Source organism: Myxocyprinus asiaticus, chromosome 48 (genome assembly GCF_019703515.2).
Source record: "Myxocyprinus asiaticus isolate MX2 ecotype Aquarium Trade chromosome 48, UBuf_Myxa_2, whole genome shotgun sequence".
Taxonomy (NCBI): Eukaryota; Metazoa; Chordata; class Actinopteri; order Cypriniformes; family Catostomidae; genus Myxocyprinus; species Myxocyprinus asiaticus.
This window is the reverse complement of record NC_059391.1, coordinates 20,424,431-20,441,160: the sequence shown is the minus strand read 5'-3', so window position 1 is coordinate 20,441,160 and position 16,730 is coordinate 20,424,431. Positions and strand designations below refer to the sequence as shown.

The 16,730-nt window shown below is 42.6% G+C and overlaps 1 protein-coding gene across 3 annotated transcripts in view; it reads left to right on the top strand.

The window, feature by feature from the left end:
- The window catches only part of LOC127437289 (E3 ubiquitin-protein ligase znrf1), a 44,838-nt gene that overhangs the window by 18,633 nt on the left and 9,475 nt on the right, over positions 1–16,730 (top strand). The window contains exon 2 of one of the 3 annotated variants that reach the window (XM_051692131.1): positions 5,874–5,969. The exons of 1 other annotated variant lie outside the window; for it this stretch is intronic. In XM_051692131.1, coding sequence (XP_051548091.1) covers positions 5,874–5,969 — 96 coding nt within the window. Of the gene's footprint in view, positions 1–5,873; positions 5,970–9,477; positions 16,544–16,730 lie in introns of those variants that run through there. One more of the 3 variants, XR_007896554.1, reaches the window with a different exon arrangement.

Sequence of the window (16,730 nt, the reverse complement as noted above, 5' to 3'; positions counted from 1 at the left end):
TTTTTGGACCTTCAAAGTTCTGGCCACCTTTCACTTGTATTTTATGGAACAACAGAGCTGAACTATTCTTGTAAAAATCTTAATTTTTGTTCTGCAGAAGAAAGAAAGTCATACACATCTGGGATGGCAATAAATGATGAGCACATTTTCATTTTTGGGTGAACTATCCCTTTAAAGTGTCTTTTTGACCAATAGCTAGCTACCCCCTTGACCACTCAAATTCACAACAATGGCAATCACACACACACACACACCCACAAACACACTTGCCCAAACACTCAGTCTTCCATTAATGGCCTGGTCTGAGCTAGTGCTCATTAAGACCAATAGAGTGTCTAATTAAGCCATGTACTGTGAGAACAAGCAGCTGGTTTTCACTGGAGCCCTTAGGATTTCACTGACTGAGGGTCCCAACTCTATTCTGGGCTTCTTACATAGACTCTGCCCCTCGTCTGCAGCCTCAGTCCTGTTTATACAGGTTCAAGCCATGCTGCCTGGCATCTGAACTTTATATTAAAAGATAGCTCACCTAGAAATTAAAATTCTATCATCATTTACTCACCTTCAAATCGCTCCAAACCCATATGAACTTTTTTCATCTTCTGTGAAATACTAAGTAGAAATTTTGAAAACAGACCTGTTTTCAATGCAATAACAACAAATCAAAAAGAATGCAAAAGCACTATAAACGTATCATAAAAGTGGTCCATATGATTTCTGTGCTATATTCAAAGTCTTCTAAAGCAGTGGTTCTCAACTAGGGGGTTGAGGCCCAATGGGGGGGCCTCAGTAAACTTCCAAGGGGGCCTCAAAAGGATCAAAATCATTAAAAATAAGTTTGATTTTTTTTTTTAACATAACTTAATTAAAATGCTAAAAATCAAGATTCTTTATCAAGATAAAAATTACTATCCTAATACTTCTGGAATAATGAAATTACTTGTGATCAATTATTTGAATATACCACTGTTCTAAGGGGCCGTTTTTTCATCCATTTACACTGTTTTTAATAGTTTTTTCTAAATGTAAACATGCTAAATGGACGTCTTTGACAGTTGTGTCTCATCACGCTTTTTTTAAGTGTCTTACACAGGAGCGGCACAATTTTCTGTCACTGTGCCGAGTCAAAAAGTACTTCAACATTTAAAAACATGTCTCGAGACACATTCTGTTCCTTTTGTTGCGCTCCGTCTAGATTTTATAGACCTAATTACACATGAACGACCCCTAAATATGATAAGATAGCTGTGTATGAGAAGCAGGTCAAATTCAAGTAATTATTCACTGAAAATCTTGACATGTTCTTTAATGAATCGGTTCATCCTGCTCATAAAACTGATTTGAATCAGACAAATCCTTTTGAGTTCAACTATCTGACTCAATAACTCAATTCTCGAGTTTATCAGTGAATTATCAGTGAATAACATCTTACATTTCTGTCCATTTCTAACACAAATGTATTGTATGGCTTCAGAAGACTTGGTTTATAGCATACAAGTCGGCACACTTTTATGATACTTATACTTTTATGTTGTTTTTCATCCTTTATAATTTTAATGGAATAGTTCACCCAAAATGAAAATTCTTTCATAATTTACTCACCCTCATGCCATCCCTGATGTGTATGACTTTCTGCCTTCTGCTGAACACAAACAAAGATATTTTGAAGAATATTTCTGTAGGTCCATACAATCCAAGTGAACGAGTACCAACATTTTGAAACTCCAAAAAGCACATAAAGGCAGCATAAAAGTAACCCATAAGACTCCAGTGGCTAAATCTATATCTTCAGAAGCAAGATGATAGGCGTGGGTGAGAAACAGATCAATATTTAAGTTCTTTTTTACTATAATTTCTCCTCCCTGCCCAGTAGATGGGGATATGCATGAAGAATTGAATCGTCAAAAACAAAAGAGGAAGAATATGAAAGTGAAAGTGACTTAAATATTGATCTGTTTCCCTCCCACACCTTCGCTTCTGAAGATATGGATTAAACCAGCCTTTATGCTTCAAAATTTTGGTACCCACTCACGTGCATTGTGATGACCTACAGGACTGAAATATTCTTCTAAAATTCTTCTTTTATGTTCTGAAAAAAGGAAGTCATACACATCTGGGATGACATGAGGGTGAGTAAATGATGAGAGAATTTGCATTTTTAGGTGAACTATTCCTTTAAAAGCTCAGTTACCCATTCATTTTTATTGCATGGTAAACACAGTTACCAGGACATTTTTCTTTGTGTTTAAAGGAAGAGAAAGAAAGTCATATGGGTTTGGAAAAACATAAGGGGTCACATAATTTTCATTTTTGGATGAACTATCCCTTTAAACAATTTTGAAGAAGAAAAAAAACCCTTGGGATTTTTTTGCTCTTGGAGCAACAACACACTGGGAGAAGGTCAATGGAGGTAATTTACAAATAAGTCTAAGTCTAATTACCTGATCTGATTATCTCACTGTCATTATGGCCAGTTTGGCAGGAAAGAAGTCTCTGGTCTATTTGTTGCCGTGGTGAGCCTGTGTTGAAATTTTCGGTGCTATGTGATCCTTGCAGTAGTAGAGACAGTTGGTCTATCTCGCATGTGTGACTCGAGTTCTGTTTGTTGACAGATGGAGTCCCATAGCCCCCCTTTAGAATCTTTGTTTCAATGAATCACACCTCTTTGAAGATGGGACATCCCTGTCAGAGATTTCCACACCTCCGTTTTCCACTTCAGTCTTCTTGCGTTCTCTCTCCCTCTCTCTCCCTTTCCATCTGTCCCCAAGGAATGCCTGAAAATAGCAGCCTAGGGAAAATTGGGTCAGCCATCATCATGGGTTCCTGGGGTGTGTTTTAGAGGTTGGGGTGTGCGCTACGCGATGCATGCACTCTGGAGGGTATCAAACCTGGGTTATATTGACAGATGGGGCAGTCTTCATCCCTACATTTACTTTGTTTTGTATTTTTACTGACTCTGCATTTTATCCTCCTCTGTTAGCCTCTCACTATTTGTCTTACTCCATTTCTGGTATAGCTGCCGCTTTTTATCACAGCTTCTTAATGCCAATGCTTCTCTCTGCCCTGTTTTCAAGACAGAAATGGCAGAATCCTAAAGTTAATCAGAGAGCTTGTGCAGCTTATGTTTCAGGTCCAACAACCTGTCTTCAACCTGAATAATTATCAGCCTAAGCACTGAATTGGTGTAAAACTGCCTCGAATCTACTGTTAATTAGATTTTGCAAAGCTCTCTTCAAACCAAGGTTCCACATCATGATCACATTGTAAGCTGGTCTCGGTGGAGATCCAATCAGGTTTGTTTCTTATGTTTACAATTCCTGGCAATCAACCCTCTAGGCAATTGTGATAAAACTCCCTTTTCAATTTAAAATCTCACTCCTAAACTTGGTGAAAACTGAAAGCAAACTTATAGTATCCACCCAGGAATTTTACATAACTGTTTTTTGCTTGGTTTTGAGAGTTTTCAGCAAGGCCAGGCCCTCATGTTTCAAAACCACACCTGGTCGTTCTCAAATGGAAGTCCCCAAACTCACCAACTTGATTTCTTTATAGCCATGCAAACGCTGCAAGATTTAAAATCACTGTGAACAACAATTCATTCATCAAAGTCTAGTAAGGTACACGCAAGAAGTGGTTTGGGTGCAGAAAAAAAAACAGCTTAAACTAGCCTAAGCTGGTTTGCTGGTCTGGTCGCCCAGCCCGGCCAAGCTGGTGTTTAAGTGGTTGGCCAGCTGGTCTAGTGGCCTTACCAGTTGACAGGTGCCCAAAACCCCTCCAAAATCAGCAAAACATGTAAGCTTGACCAGGTTTGGAGACAAGGGCTGGGCGAAGGGACGATGTAATCGGATATTGACAATATCTGACAAATGTCACGATGCTGATTGCGACACTCATTGACAGACGATGATTGACAACATCAAGAAATTACAAAACCATGGTGCTGGGAAGTCACGAAATATATGAAATATATATTTATTAGCCCAGGGTGTGAAATTAGCACCCTCCAAATGCTGATATTATATGTGCAGTAGCGGCTTTGCTGATCTACCTGTTTTTCATCGTCTGAAAACAGTTAGCAAGAATAGTGGCGTCCATGAGAATGCTGCAAATGATCTCAGACCATCTCAGGAAGTGCTCTGAGTTTAGTTTGCTTTATTTCCACAGAGCACTTCGTGCTTAAAAATAACATGCGTTGTGAACACAATTCTGCAGGTTCACTTTATTAAATGTTTGGATTTGGGGAGGTGGTCATATACGATTTATTTTCGTTATTTTAGATGCTTTTTCATTTCATTAAAAGTGCCGTTTGAATTTATAAATAACTTTGGTTTGAGTTTATCATGTTTCAGTAAATGAATAAAAATGTTAAAGCAAAATCAACAAAGCAAGAATATTCATCTATTTGACTAAGTAATTGGATGTTGCAATTTTTTTTTAAATATTGTGTGTGTGTGTGTGTGTGTATATATATATATATATATATATATATATATATATATATATATATATATATATATATATATATATATATATACATCTTGCATATGCCTAGCCCTACTGAGACTAACTAAGACCAGCTTGAAATTGTTGAAACTGAAATAGTTTGAACTTTGAACATTATGTTACAACGCTTGATTTGCACTTAACTCTCCACAGGGTAACACTGTAGCTTGGACAGAACGCAGTGGAATGAAACAAAATGCAAAGATCTAGAGATGCGTTTTTGAAAGTTGAATCTTAAAAATTATAGTAGCTTGGCATAATACATTTTTGAAGTAGCTTCCCCACTGGTATGGAAACATTATTAGCTGGTTTATACTGATCACACTGTGAATTTGCTTACAATAGGTTGACATTTTTGCTTCTGAAATTGGTCTGTGCTTGCCAAAATTCAAACAACTGCTCCTAGTGGCCGAAGCTGGACAACGTTAAATGTATGGGCACGTGTGAGCTCCAGTTTCCGCAAGTAGGTATAGCTGCAGGCTGGAGATCTCCAAATGGGGGTGGAATCTCCAAAATAGGGTGTGGTTTCTCCATAAAAAGATGGGGTTACTCAAAGGGGGTTGCACCTGCACAAACAGTTAGGGTTAGGGAAAGGGTTAGGTAAGGGGCTCCCTATATCTTTGCTGGTGGTTTGGAGCTCCCGCCCCTTTTTTGGAGCTCTGTCTGCAGCTATACCCTTCTCAGTTTTCGGGTGAAATGTCAACAGAGTGGCACCAAAACCAAGTTGTATTTTAGCTGTAAATGACTTTATACAGTCCACAGGAAGGCATATTTTATGTATCTTAGGCCTAACCCAAACCTCAGTCCTAAACATAACTGTCAGTAGATAAAGAATGTCATTTTAGAGTGTTTGTTTGAACGTATTACTTCCTGGTTCCCATGGGTCCAGAACCCATGTCTCATCAGAAGTTGCTCAAGCAACATGATTAGTGCTTGATGGAAATGTGTTCACACTTGAATTGATGCAAAAATGTCTGATAGGGGAAGTCGCTTGATTTAAGTGTACATGAACTTTAGAAAACAACATGCTGTATGATCATGTTGGTTGGTTATGTTAAAATGACACTGGTGAACAAATGGCATTGATGTATGGGTTTGCAAGGTATGCATTACAATTATTATATGTTAAAAAAAGTATTACTTCTGTAAACAAAGTGACAGCCGAGCTAGTGCATTTACAATTGAGTCTTCGGAAAACAACATGGTGCACAGGAATATGGTATTGGCAGTCATCAGACCGCAGCACCACTGTCGCAGTGGACATTACTGGCTTTACCGCATACTTGACAGTTTGTGGCATGTACAAATCTGCTTTCTTCCTGACCATGAATAAACAGTTCTGACGATGATACTTTTTGTCTCCTCTCCAGGATTTAAATGTCCCGTCTGCTCCAAATCAGTGGCATCCAATGAGATGGAAGTTCACTTCATCATGTGTCTGAGCAAGCCCCGCCTCTCCTACAATGGTAGGAGATGCCTCAATGTACTCCGCCCCTTTATTTATTCACCGACACATCGAAATTGAATCGAATTTTTTTCACACACTGTGATGATGATGCCTTTTCACCTTAATAAGCAGCATTAATATTGCAAACATTTTTAATTATTTAGAGTAGATTTATATTATTATTCATTGTCTTATACTACACTGGCATTATTAAAAAACTAACAAACAAAACAAAATACTAATCACCACTGCTGCTAAGGGGTTTTAAATACAGCTGCTGAGGGGGTGATAGCAAATTTGATATCTTTCTCTCTTCTTACTGCTGTAATCCACCTCTCACTATTTTTCCCCCCTTTTGGATAGTCATGGAAGTGTAATAGTGGATTTTTCTTTTGCTGCTAAAACAAATGGGAACACAACAATAATATTTCCTGTGCTCTCCCATTGATCACTATATACTGTAAGCTATAGTTTACTTCCATGTTCCAAACCCGTAAATATTAAAAGGGTCCATTTGTCACTTCAACTTTCCAGAGTGGTATTTCACCACTGTCCATATCGATAACCATCACCCCTCTTTTTTTCATCACTTCCTTTTTATCCTCACATCTTTTGTTGCTGTATTAGTTTATCCTTTCTTTTCTTTATTTCATTCTTCAGCGTGATTCTATTCCAGTGCTGAAATGTGTGTGTGAACTCGGGATGACCTCTCAATCTAGGCCTTTCTCTCTTTCTGTCTCTTTCTCTGTTGAACGCCGAAATAAAGCAAGGTGACTACTGTACAGTATATGACTTTCACCACTGTTTCCTTTTACCCTTCCCTCCCATTCGCTCTTTTAATATGCCTTCTCTCTCATTTGCTGTTTTAGTGTGGGAAATATTGTACTGTAAGACGGGACTTGATTTTACCGATTAGGTGTTGCAATAGCAACAATTTTTTACAGATCCAAATCACATTATTACATATTATTCTACAATAAATGATGGTTATCAGTAGCACTAAATCACCATCAGTTAAGTCAGTACGTTTACATGCAAAAATCGGACTTACTTCAGTCGGACCAAAGCATGTACATAGCATTTTAAAAAGACGAATCATTGTTTTGGTTTGACTGAAATCAAAATATTAAAGTGTATGTAAATGTACTGAGTGAGAATTGCATCAGTCAGCCTACTGTAGCTTTGCAGGAAGACAGCACACATGAAATAGTTGTAGAGACCCGTTGATGTGTGTAGTCTTTGCTTGTAATAGCTGTGGTGGGTTGGCTAAAGATCTGATGGTTGTGGCTGACTGACATATACCTGACTGAGGGACAGCTGTCCAACCCAGCCTGAGCTAAAGGTGACCTGCGGTGCCACACATACACACACACACACACTATTTGATTTTGCTGGTATGGAGTTCTGAAAGATGAAGGCAAACAGTAGCAAGTCATTGAAAATAGACAAAATGGTTAAGCAGAGTTAGTTTCTTCACACAAAATGTGTCTGTTTCTCATTTATTTAAAGTTACAGTTCTCCTCAAAATGAAAATTCTGTCATCATTTACTCATCATCATGTTCTCTAAGTTAGTCACACAACTGACACACCAGAACACACTGCAGTTAATCTTCTTTCCCACAATGCACTATGTCCCCATTGTCAGCCGAGGCCAGTGACAGTCACACGTCAGCAGATCTGCCTGCTGTAAAAGCCACTGTGTGTGAATATGTTTGTGTGAATGCAGTATGTACACTTTGCTTGCTTTTTGATGCCATGGACTGAGTTTGTGCCTGCCAGCCCTCCATTTCTCTGTGGACTCTAATCCACCATACTCTGTATTGATCCACACAGGGAAATAGCCCAGGAACTAATTCATGTTTTGCTATCAGAGGAGATGGTAATAGAGCATAGTATCTGCATGGGGCTGTGAGACTGTAACATCAAATAAAGTGAGATATAACTGCATGGTCTGTTCTCTGTATTTACAGGGTCTACAGGACCCTCTGATTATACAGATTATAATCTTTATATACAAATACCAACATATCAGTGTTTCCTGCTTTGCTACTCAGCAGCCTGCAAAACAATATAATATTTCTAAACTTGAAATCTGAATTGAATGACAACAGAAGCTAGACTCTGTACTACAAAATAATAAATAAAAAAAAACAAAAAAAACAACAACATGACTTTATATTGCAATGTCCACGCTAGCTGCATGCAAGAACGAACTCATAGTGCAACATCGTAGTGATGTCTGATTTGCAAACGAATCTGCCTTTTGAGGCATTTTTTCACCCCAATCTAGAATGCCCAATTCCAAATGCGCTCTAAGTCCTCATGGTGATGTAGTGACTCGCCTCAATCCAGGTGGCGGAGGACGAATCTCAGTTGCCTCCGCGTCTGAGACAGTCAGTTCACGCATCTTATCATGTACCTTGTCGAGCGCGTTACCGCAGAGACATAGCATGTGTGGAGGCTTCACGCTATTCTCCGCGGCATCCACGCACAACTCACCACGTGCCCCACCAAGAGTGAGAACCACATTATAGCGAACATGAGGAGATTACCACATGTGACTCTACCCTCCCTAGCAACCGGGCCAATTTGGTTGCTTAGGAGACCTGGCTGGAGTCACTCAGCACGGCCTGGATTCGAACTCGCGACAACAGAGGTGGTAGTCAGCGTCTTTACTCACTGAGCTACCCAGGCCCCCCGAGGCGTTTTTTTTGTTGTTGTTAATGAGTCGGGTGAACCAATTTGCAAATGAGTTTGAATTAAAGTTATTGGTCTGAATCGTTCAGACAACTCACTCATTCACTCAATTGGTCAAATCGATTACTGAGTTGACATCTCACTCACTGAATCAGTTGGAGTGATTACTTAACAACTCGTTCACTGGTTTGGTCAGACAACTCACTCGTTCACTGAATCTTTCAAGATTACTAAATTGTCGACTCACTCACTAAATCTTTTGGATTGATTACTGAGCTGACAACTCACTTGCTGGATTGCTCAGACAACTCAATCATTCACTGAATCAGTGAAATCGATTGCTGAGTTGAAAATTCACTCACTGAACCGGTTGGAGTGATGACTTGGTTAACTCACTCACTGAATTGACCAGACAACTTACTAATTTCACTGAATTGGTCAAATCGATTACTGAGTTGACAACTCACTCACTGAATCAGTTGGAGTGATTACTTGAGTTGGCAGCTAACTCACTGAATCGGTTGTAGTGATTACTGAGTTAACTCACTCACTGAATCGGCCAGACAACTTACTCATTTCACTGAACTGGTCAAATTGATTATTGGGTTGACAACTCACTCACTGAATCAGTTGGAGTGATTACCTGAATTGACCTCTAACTCACTGAATCGGCCAGACAACTTACTCATTTCACTGAATTGGTCAAATCGATTATTTAGTTGACAACTAACTCACTGAATCGGTTGGAGTGATTACTGAGTTGAGAATTTACTCACTGAACTGACTGGAGTGATTACTGGGTTAACTCACTCACTGAATCGGCCGGACAACTTACTCATTTCACTAAATTGGTCAAATTGATTATTGAGTTGATAAGTAAGTCACTGCATCGGTTGGAGTGATTACTTGAATTGACAACTAATTCACTGAATTGGTTGGAGTGATTACTGAGTTGACAACTTGCTCACAGAACCAGCTGGAGTGATTACTGCATTAGCTCACTCACTGAATTGGCCAGTCAACTTACTAATTTCCCTGAATTGGTCAAATCAGTTACTGAGATGACAACTCACTCACTGAATCGGTTGGAGTGATTAATTGAGTTGACAACTCGCTCACTGAATCGGTTGGAGTGATTAATTGAATTGACAACTCACTCACTGAATCAGTTGGAGTGATTAATTGAGTTGACAACTCACTCACTGAATTGGTTGGAGTGATTACTTGAGTTGACAACTTACTCACAGAACCAGCTGGAGTGATTACTGCGTTAACTCAATCACTTAATCGGCCAGACAACCTACTCATTCACTGAATCAGTCAAATTGATTACTGAGTTGACAACTCACTCACTGAACCTGTTGCAGTGATTACTGCGTTAACTCAATCACTTAATTGGTTAACTCACTCACTGACAACCTACTCATTCATTGAATCAGTCAAATTGATTACTGAGTTGATAACTCACTCACTGAATCGGTTTGAGTGATAAAAGAGTTGACAACTTTCTGAATCATTTGGAGGGATTACTGAGTTAACAACTCACTCACTGGACTGGTCAGTCAATTCACTCATTCACTGAATCGGCCAAATCAATTTCTGAGTTGATAACTCACAGACTAAATCAGTTGGAGTGATTTACTAAATTAACCGCTCACGTCCTGATGTGGATTTAGTGATTACGGAGTTAAAAACTCACTAAATAATTCACTACATTGCGAGCCATTATATTGTGTGTTATGTGTACTTTTTGATACAAATGCAAATTGGTAAGGTTTGTCAGACCTAATTAAGTCTATTTACTGACTGGTTCATATTAGCCTATAAGATAGTTTCATATTCACAAAAATGTAGACATTCTGTTGTCAGTAGTTCAACTTCAATTCTCTCTATACTAGATATTTATATTTAATGTAAAAAAATATATTTAGTCCAAACTGAATCAATATGTTTCCCTTTAGGGCATAAGGCCATGAAGAAAACATCAGCGTAGTTGAAGTGTTATTCTGCCCTTTAAAAAAAATATCCCACTCATCATTCTACATCTCAAATTTCCCCCTCCCTTTCTGAGAGCTAAATTTAACAGTAGGTATTAAAATATCATCATGCATTACCCTGGCTTGGAAAAGATACATTGGTCAGCTCACATGGGCCCTTTCAGAGTGTGATATACACAAACAAACATAGACACACAAAGCTGCTACAGTATCAAAGTAAAAGTGTTACCATTCTGGGGTCATACTAAAAAGCACAGGCACAAAAATATGGAAGGAACCTGAAACATAATTACTAACAGGCCCGGTTCTACTGTGGTGCAAATAAATGTTAGATCACCCTCAGTTAGATATGAAAGCCTAATAATAGCAGCCTGATCTCATGAAATTTACATGAACATGACAACATTTTTGCAATTCAAAATGTACATGCTGTATAACACGTTTGGCTGCAGGTTTCCAGTGAAATGTCCAGCTGAGGGTGCCAAAAGGGAGTAAAATGGTGTTGTGTTCAGACGAGGTTTTAAGGTGAATTTTAGATGGATGTTTTTAAAACATAACTCCCTAATGTAAAACTTTTGCCTGAACCTAACCAATAGTGTTTTAAAATATAAATGAGATGTTTAAAAAAGACATCCTTACCAAATCAAACCCTTAACCTAACCATTAGTGTTTTAAAATAGAAATGAGATGTTTAAAAAAGATATCCTTACCTTATCAATGCCTAAACCTAACCATTAGTGTTTTAAAATGCTGAAGCAAAAGCACATTTTCTGAACCAACCACAGCATTTCTTGCCACTTCTACGACTCTGTAATGTCACAAATCAGCTTGAGTTCATGGTTGGACTTGAACTGCAGTACTCCAACTCTAAGTCCAACGCCCTATCAGGTGAGCTACTGCACAAGCTACTCATGTTGGAATAAGTGTATATATGTAGGTGTGTCTGTAATACAAGCATTAAAATGTATAGTTTTTCAAAAGATGCGTTGGAGTAAAAGTGTGTCGTTATCATGAAATTGTTCAAAATAAACTGTTCTAGCGTGTAACACTCTCACTCACGGTGCTGTACTGTACTTCCCTGCCCTGTGCTGCTGTTTATCTCTCTGAAAAGCCTAACCCGCTAGAGGCCAAAAGTGCGCATGGTATGGATATTATATAAAGAAAGTATGAGAAATCACAAAATATAATATAACCAAATGCTACAATTTACTTAATAATATTATCTCAATTTGTTAAATAACCATCATGTTAATTAAGACATTATTACAACTATAATACTATAATACATATACAGAGCAACCACTTTTAGTGTTTGAATCAATCATATCTCTCACTAAACACTGTGTGAAATGTTTATTTTTGCCTTATTTTATTCATTTGGCATGTAGGAGTTGATAACAGTTTGCTTAATAATTTCATTCCATATCTAGATAACTGCTGCAATATCATAGAGGATAAATTTCCTCCTCTATGATATTGCATTATATTAGTTTTGTACAGTATTGTGAGGAAACCGCTCTCCTATGTCCTCCTGCTGTGAAGGCCTTTTACACTGGTGCCGCAACCCGGGAATTGGTTTAAAGACCGCACGCCCCATGGAGTCCTTCCCGCTGTCTGACATCATCAAGTCCCTCGCTGACCTACATCAGACCCACCAACAGGCTCTGCTTGAGCTCCACCAAGATCAGGAATGCCACTTCCATGAGGTTCTTGGAGCTCAGGCAGAGGACCGGCAGGCCATTCGGAGCCTTCTCAACCAGGAGAAAGCCCCGGCAGTGACCCCCGGACAACAGCAGCCCCTGCCCACACTGATGAAGATGGGGGTGGAAGATGTCCTGGAAGCCTTCCTCGACTTGTTCAAGCTCACCGCTGAAATCTGGGGCTGGCCGCATGCTCAGTGGGTGGCCCGGCTCATCCCTTTGCTGTCTGGGGAAGCCCAGCTTGCCGCACAATAACTGCCGCCGGTTAATCTCCTGGTCTACAGCGACCTGAAGAAGACCATCCTGCAGCGGGTTGGCTGGAGCCCAGAGCAATACCGACAACTGTTCTGCACGATGAAGCTGGAAGGAGCCAGCCACCCGTTCACCTCCTCTCAGATGCCTGCCGGAAATGGCTGCTGGTGGGGGACCGCGACATCGAGGGAGTGGTCGACCAAATGGTGCTGGAACAGCTGATCCACCGGCTTCCAGAAGGGACGGCTAATGGGTCCAGTGCCATTGCCCAGCATCGCTGGAGGAAGCAGTCCAGCTGCCAGAGGACCATATGGCGGCGTGTCCAAGGGCGGAAGGGCCCTCTCCCTCTCTCTCTCCTCCCCCTGTGTTTCTTCCCATCTCTTCCCACTCCCCCCTCCCCTCTCACTTTGTCCTCTCTCCAGGCCCTGTTCCTGCACCCTGGAGGCGTGGAAACCCACCACCGAAGCCAGCTCCTCACTTGCGCCGGTTTATCCCTTTCCCGGCGACTTCAGTGCCTTCCCGCTCTCCCCCTCAGGTGGATGTACCTGCCCCTTCAAGTGCGGGCATAGCGCCTGGGCCGGCCTGCTGGCGTTGCGGGGATCCTTCCGGGATCAGTGTCCTGTGATGGAGCTGGGAACTGTAGTCCGGATCCCCGATCCACCACAGGCTGCCCCCGATCGGGCTGGAGGGTACAGGATACCGGTAAGAGTCAAGGAGAGAACACACCAAGCCTTGGTGGACACGGGTTGTAACCAGACCACTATCCACCAATGCTTGGTTCAACACGAGGCTTTGGGCACAACTAAAAGTGTGAGGGTGAAATGTGTACATGGGGATATTCACAACTACCCTGTGGTGACCCTCGTTATTAAATTTCAGGGAACAAAGCATAGAGTGGAGGCCGCGGTTAGTTCCCGCCTCACCCATCCGCTGATTTTGAGGACTAATTGGCCTGAGTTCAGAAATGTATTAAAGGGAATATGCGTGGATGGGTCCTGCACAAAAGCGACGAAATGTGCGATGCTCTGGCAGGGGAGGTGGAGCCTGGGCCGTCTTCATCAGCTCCACGTCAGGATGAGGTGAGGGGGGAAGAGGCTGCAGCCCCTCCCATCCTCGGGGGAGGGTATTTTCCTTTGGAGCACTTGCGAGACGAAACCCTCAAGCAAGCCTTCAACCAAGTGAGTGATCGATGGTCAACAACTCCAGCCGAATGTCGCACTTTCATATCTCTATTTCGCAATTATAAATGAGTGGTTGTATAGAGTGATGCAGGATGCTCAAACTAAGGAAGATACAGCCCAGCTCTTAATACCACAGAGCCGCTGGGAAATGGTGTTCCAGGCGGCTAATTATAATCCCATGGCGGGGCATCTAGGGGAAAGAAAAACACTGAACTGACTAATAGCCCGTTTTTATTGGCCGGGCATTGGCGGCGATGTTCGCAGGTGGTGTGCGGCTTGACGTGAATGTCAGCTGGTGAACCCACCGGCCACCCCAAAAGAGCCATTGCGCCCCCTTCCGCTGATTGAGATCCCCTTCGAGAGAATTGGCATGGACCTCATCGGGCCATTAGAGTGGTCAACACGCGGACATCGCTTTGTATTGGTCCTAGTGGACTATGCAACGTGATATCCAGAAGCAGTGCCCCTGCGCAACATCTCAGCACGCAGTGCTGCGGAGGCACTCTTCAAAATAATCTCCCGGGTGGGGATTCCGAAAGAAATCCTCACCGATCAGGGCACAACACTTATGTCACGGACACTACACAAGCTTTATGAATTATTGGGCATTAAGTCAATTTGCACCAGCATTTACCATCCACAAACAGATGGCCTGGTGGAGCGATTTAATAAAACCCTTAAAATTATGATTTGTAAGTTTGTGCACGAGGATGCTAGAAATTGGGACAAATGGCTCGATCCCCTGTTATTCGCAGTACGAGAGGTCCCGCAAGCCTCCACTGGGTTTTCCCCATTCGAGCTTCTGTATGGACGGTGCCCGTGCGGCGTGCTTGATGTCATACGCGAAGCTTGGGAGGAGGGACCTTCAACCAGTAAAAATGAAATTCAATACATTCTAGATCTTAGAGGAAAACTCCACACCTTGGGGCAACTAACACAGGAGAATTTGCTCCAAGCTCAAGAACGACAGAGCCGACTGTATAACAGGGGAACTTGGCTATGGGAATTTGCACCAGGAGATAAGGTACTCGTATTACTCTCCACATCGAGCACCAAATTACTTGCCAGGTGGCAAGGACTTGCCTTTGAGGTCACACGACAAGTGGGGGAACTCGATTATGAGGTAAGGAGAGCTGAGAGAGGGGGCGCGCGTCAAATTTATCACCACAACCTCCTGAAATTGTGGAAGGAGGCGGCCCCTGTGATGTTGGCTATGGTAGTTCTGGAGAGGGCGGAGCTCGGGCCGGAGGTAAACACAAAACACAATCATGTCACCACGGTCACTTGCGGAGACCACCTTTCACCATACCAACTCGCAGAGGTTGCCAAACTACAACAAGAATTCGCAGATGTGTTTTCCCCTCTACCAGGTCACACAAACCTCATCCAGCATCACATTGAGACCGAGCCGGGGGTGGTAGTACGTACCTGTCCCTACCGATTGCCCGAACATAAAAAAAAAATTGTCCAGGAAGAATTGGATGCAATGCTCAATATGGGAGTAATAGAGGAATCCCACAGCGACAGGTCCAGCCCGGTTGTTCTGGTGCATAAGAGCGATGGTCTGTACGGTTCTGTGTGGATTATAGAAAAGTCAACGCGGTGTCTAAATTTGATGCCTACCCAATGCCTCGTATTGATGAGTTGCTCGATCGGTTAGGCACTGCTCATTTTTACTCGACACTGGATTTGACAAAGGGTTATTGGCAGATCCCCTTGACACCAATTTCCCGTGAAAAAACGGCTTTCTCCACACCGTTCGGATTACACCAATTTGTGACACTTCGGTTTGTTTGGGGCTCCAGCCGCGTTTCAGCGCCTCATGGACCGAATCCTCAGACCACATACGGCTTACGCCGCTGCCTATTTGGATGATATCATCATTTATAGCAATGATTGGCAGCGGCATATGCAGCATCTGAGGGGGGTTCTGAGATCGCTGAGATGGGCGGAGCTCACAGCAAACCCTAAGAAGTGCACGATTGGGCGGGTGGAGGTACGGTATCTGGGGTTCCACTTGGGCCACAGGCAGGTGCGTCCCCAAATTGACAAGATGGCGGTGATTGCGACCTGCCCGAGACCCAAGACCAAAAAGGGGGTGAGACAGTTCCTGGGGCTGGCTGGCTATTATAGGAGATATGTGCCTATATATTCGGACGTCACCAGCCCGCTGATTTCACTGAAAAGGGAGCTCCAGACCCTGTCCAGTGGACGGAGCAGTGCCAACAGGCGTTTACGCAGGTTAAAGCCGCACTTTGCGGGGGGCTGCTTTTACATGCACCTAATTTTTCTCTCCCTTTTGTATTGCAGATGGACGCTTCAGACAGGGGGCTAGGGGACGTGCTCTCGCAGGTGGTGGAGGGGGAGGAGTGCCCGGTGCTGTACATCAGTTGCAAGCTCTCCTTGAGGGAAACAAAGTACAGCACTGTGGAAAAGGAGTGTCTGGCCATCAAGTGGGCAGTCCTCACTCTCCGTTACTACCTGCTGGGGCGGGCCTTCACCCTCTGCTCAGATCACGCCCCACTCCAATGGCTTCACCGCATGAAGGATACCAACGCGCAGATCACCCAGTGGTATCTGGCTCTCCAGCCCTTTAAATTCAAGGTGGTCCACAGACCGGGGGCACAGATGGCTGTCGCCGACTTCCTTTCCAGAAATGGGGGGGAGTGGTAGACAGGCCGGATGTCTCCCCGGCCTGAGTCGGGCGGTGGGGATATGTGGCAGCGGTGGCGTGGTCGAGCGTCCATCCGGGGAGAGAGAAAGCGGTAAGGGACGATTTAGAGACATTTAGAATGTTTGTCCAAGAATCCTCTTGCAGCAATGCAGGTCTTTGGTATTTAGAAGCTGCTAGTTTAGGACCTGTGAGGAGTCTGTTTCTCAAACTAGAGACTGTGATTTACTTATCGTTTTATTGTGCATCTGGCCGTCCGCTTCCCTCTCTATCCTGGTTAG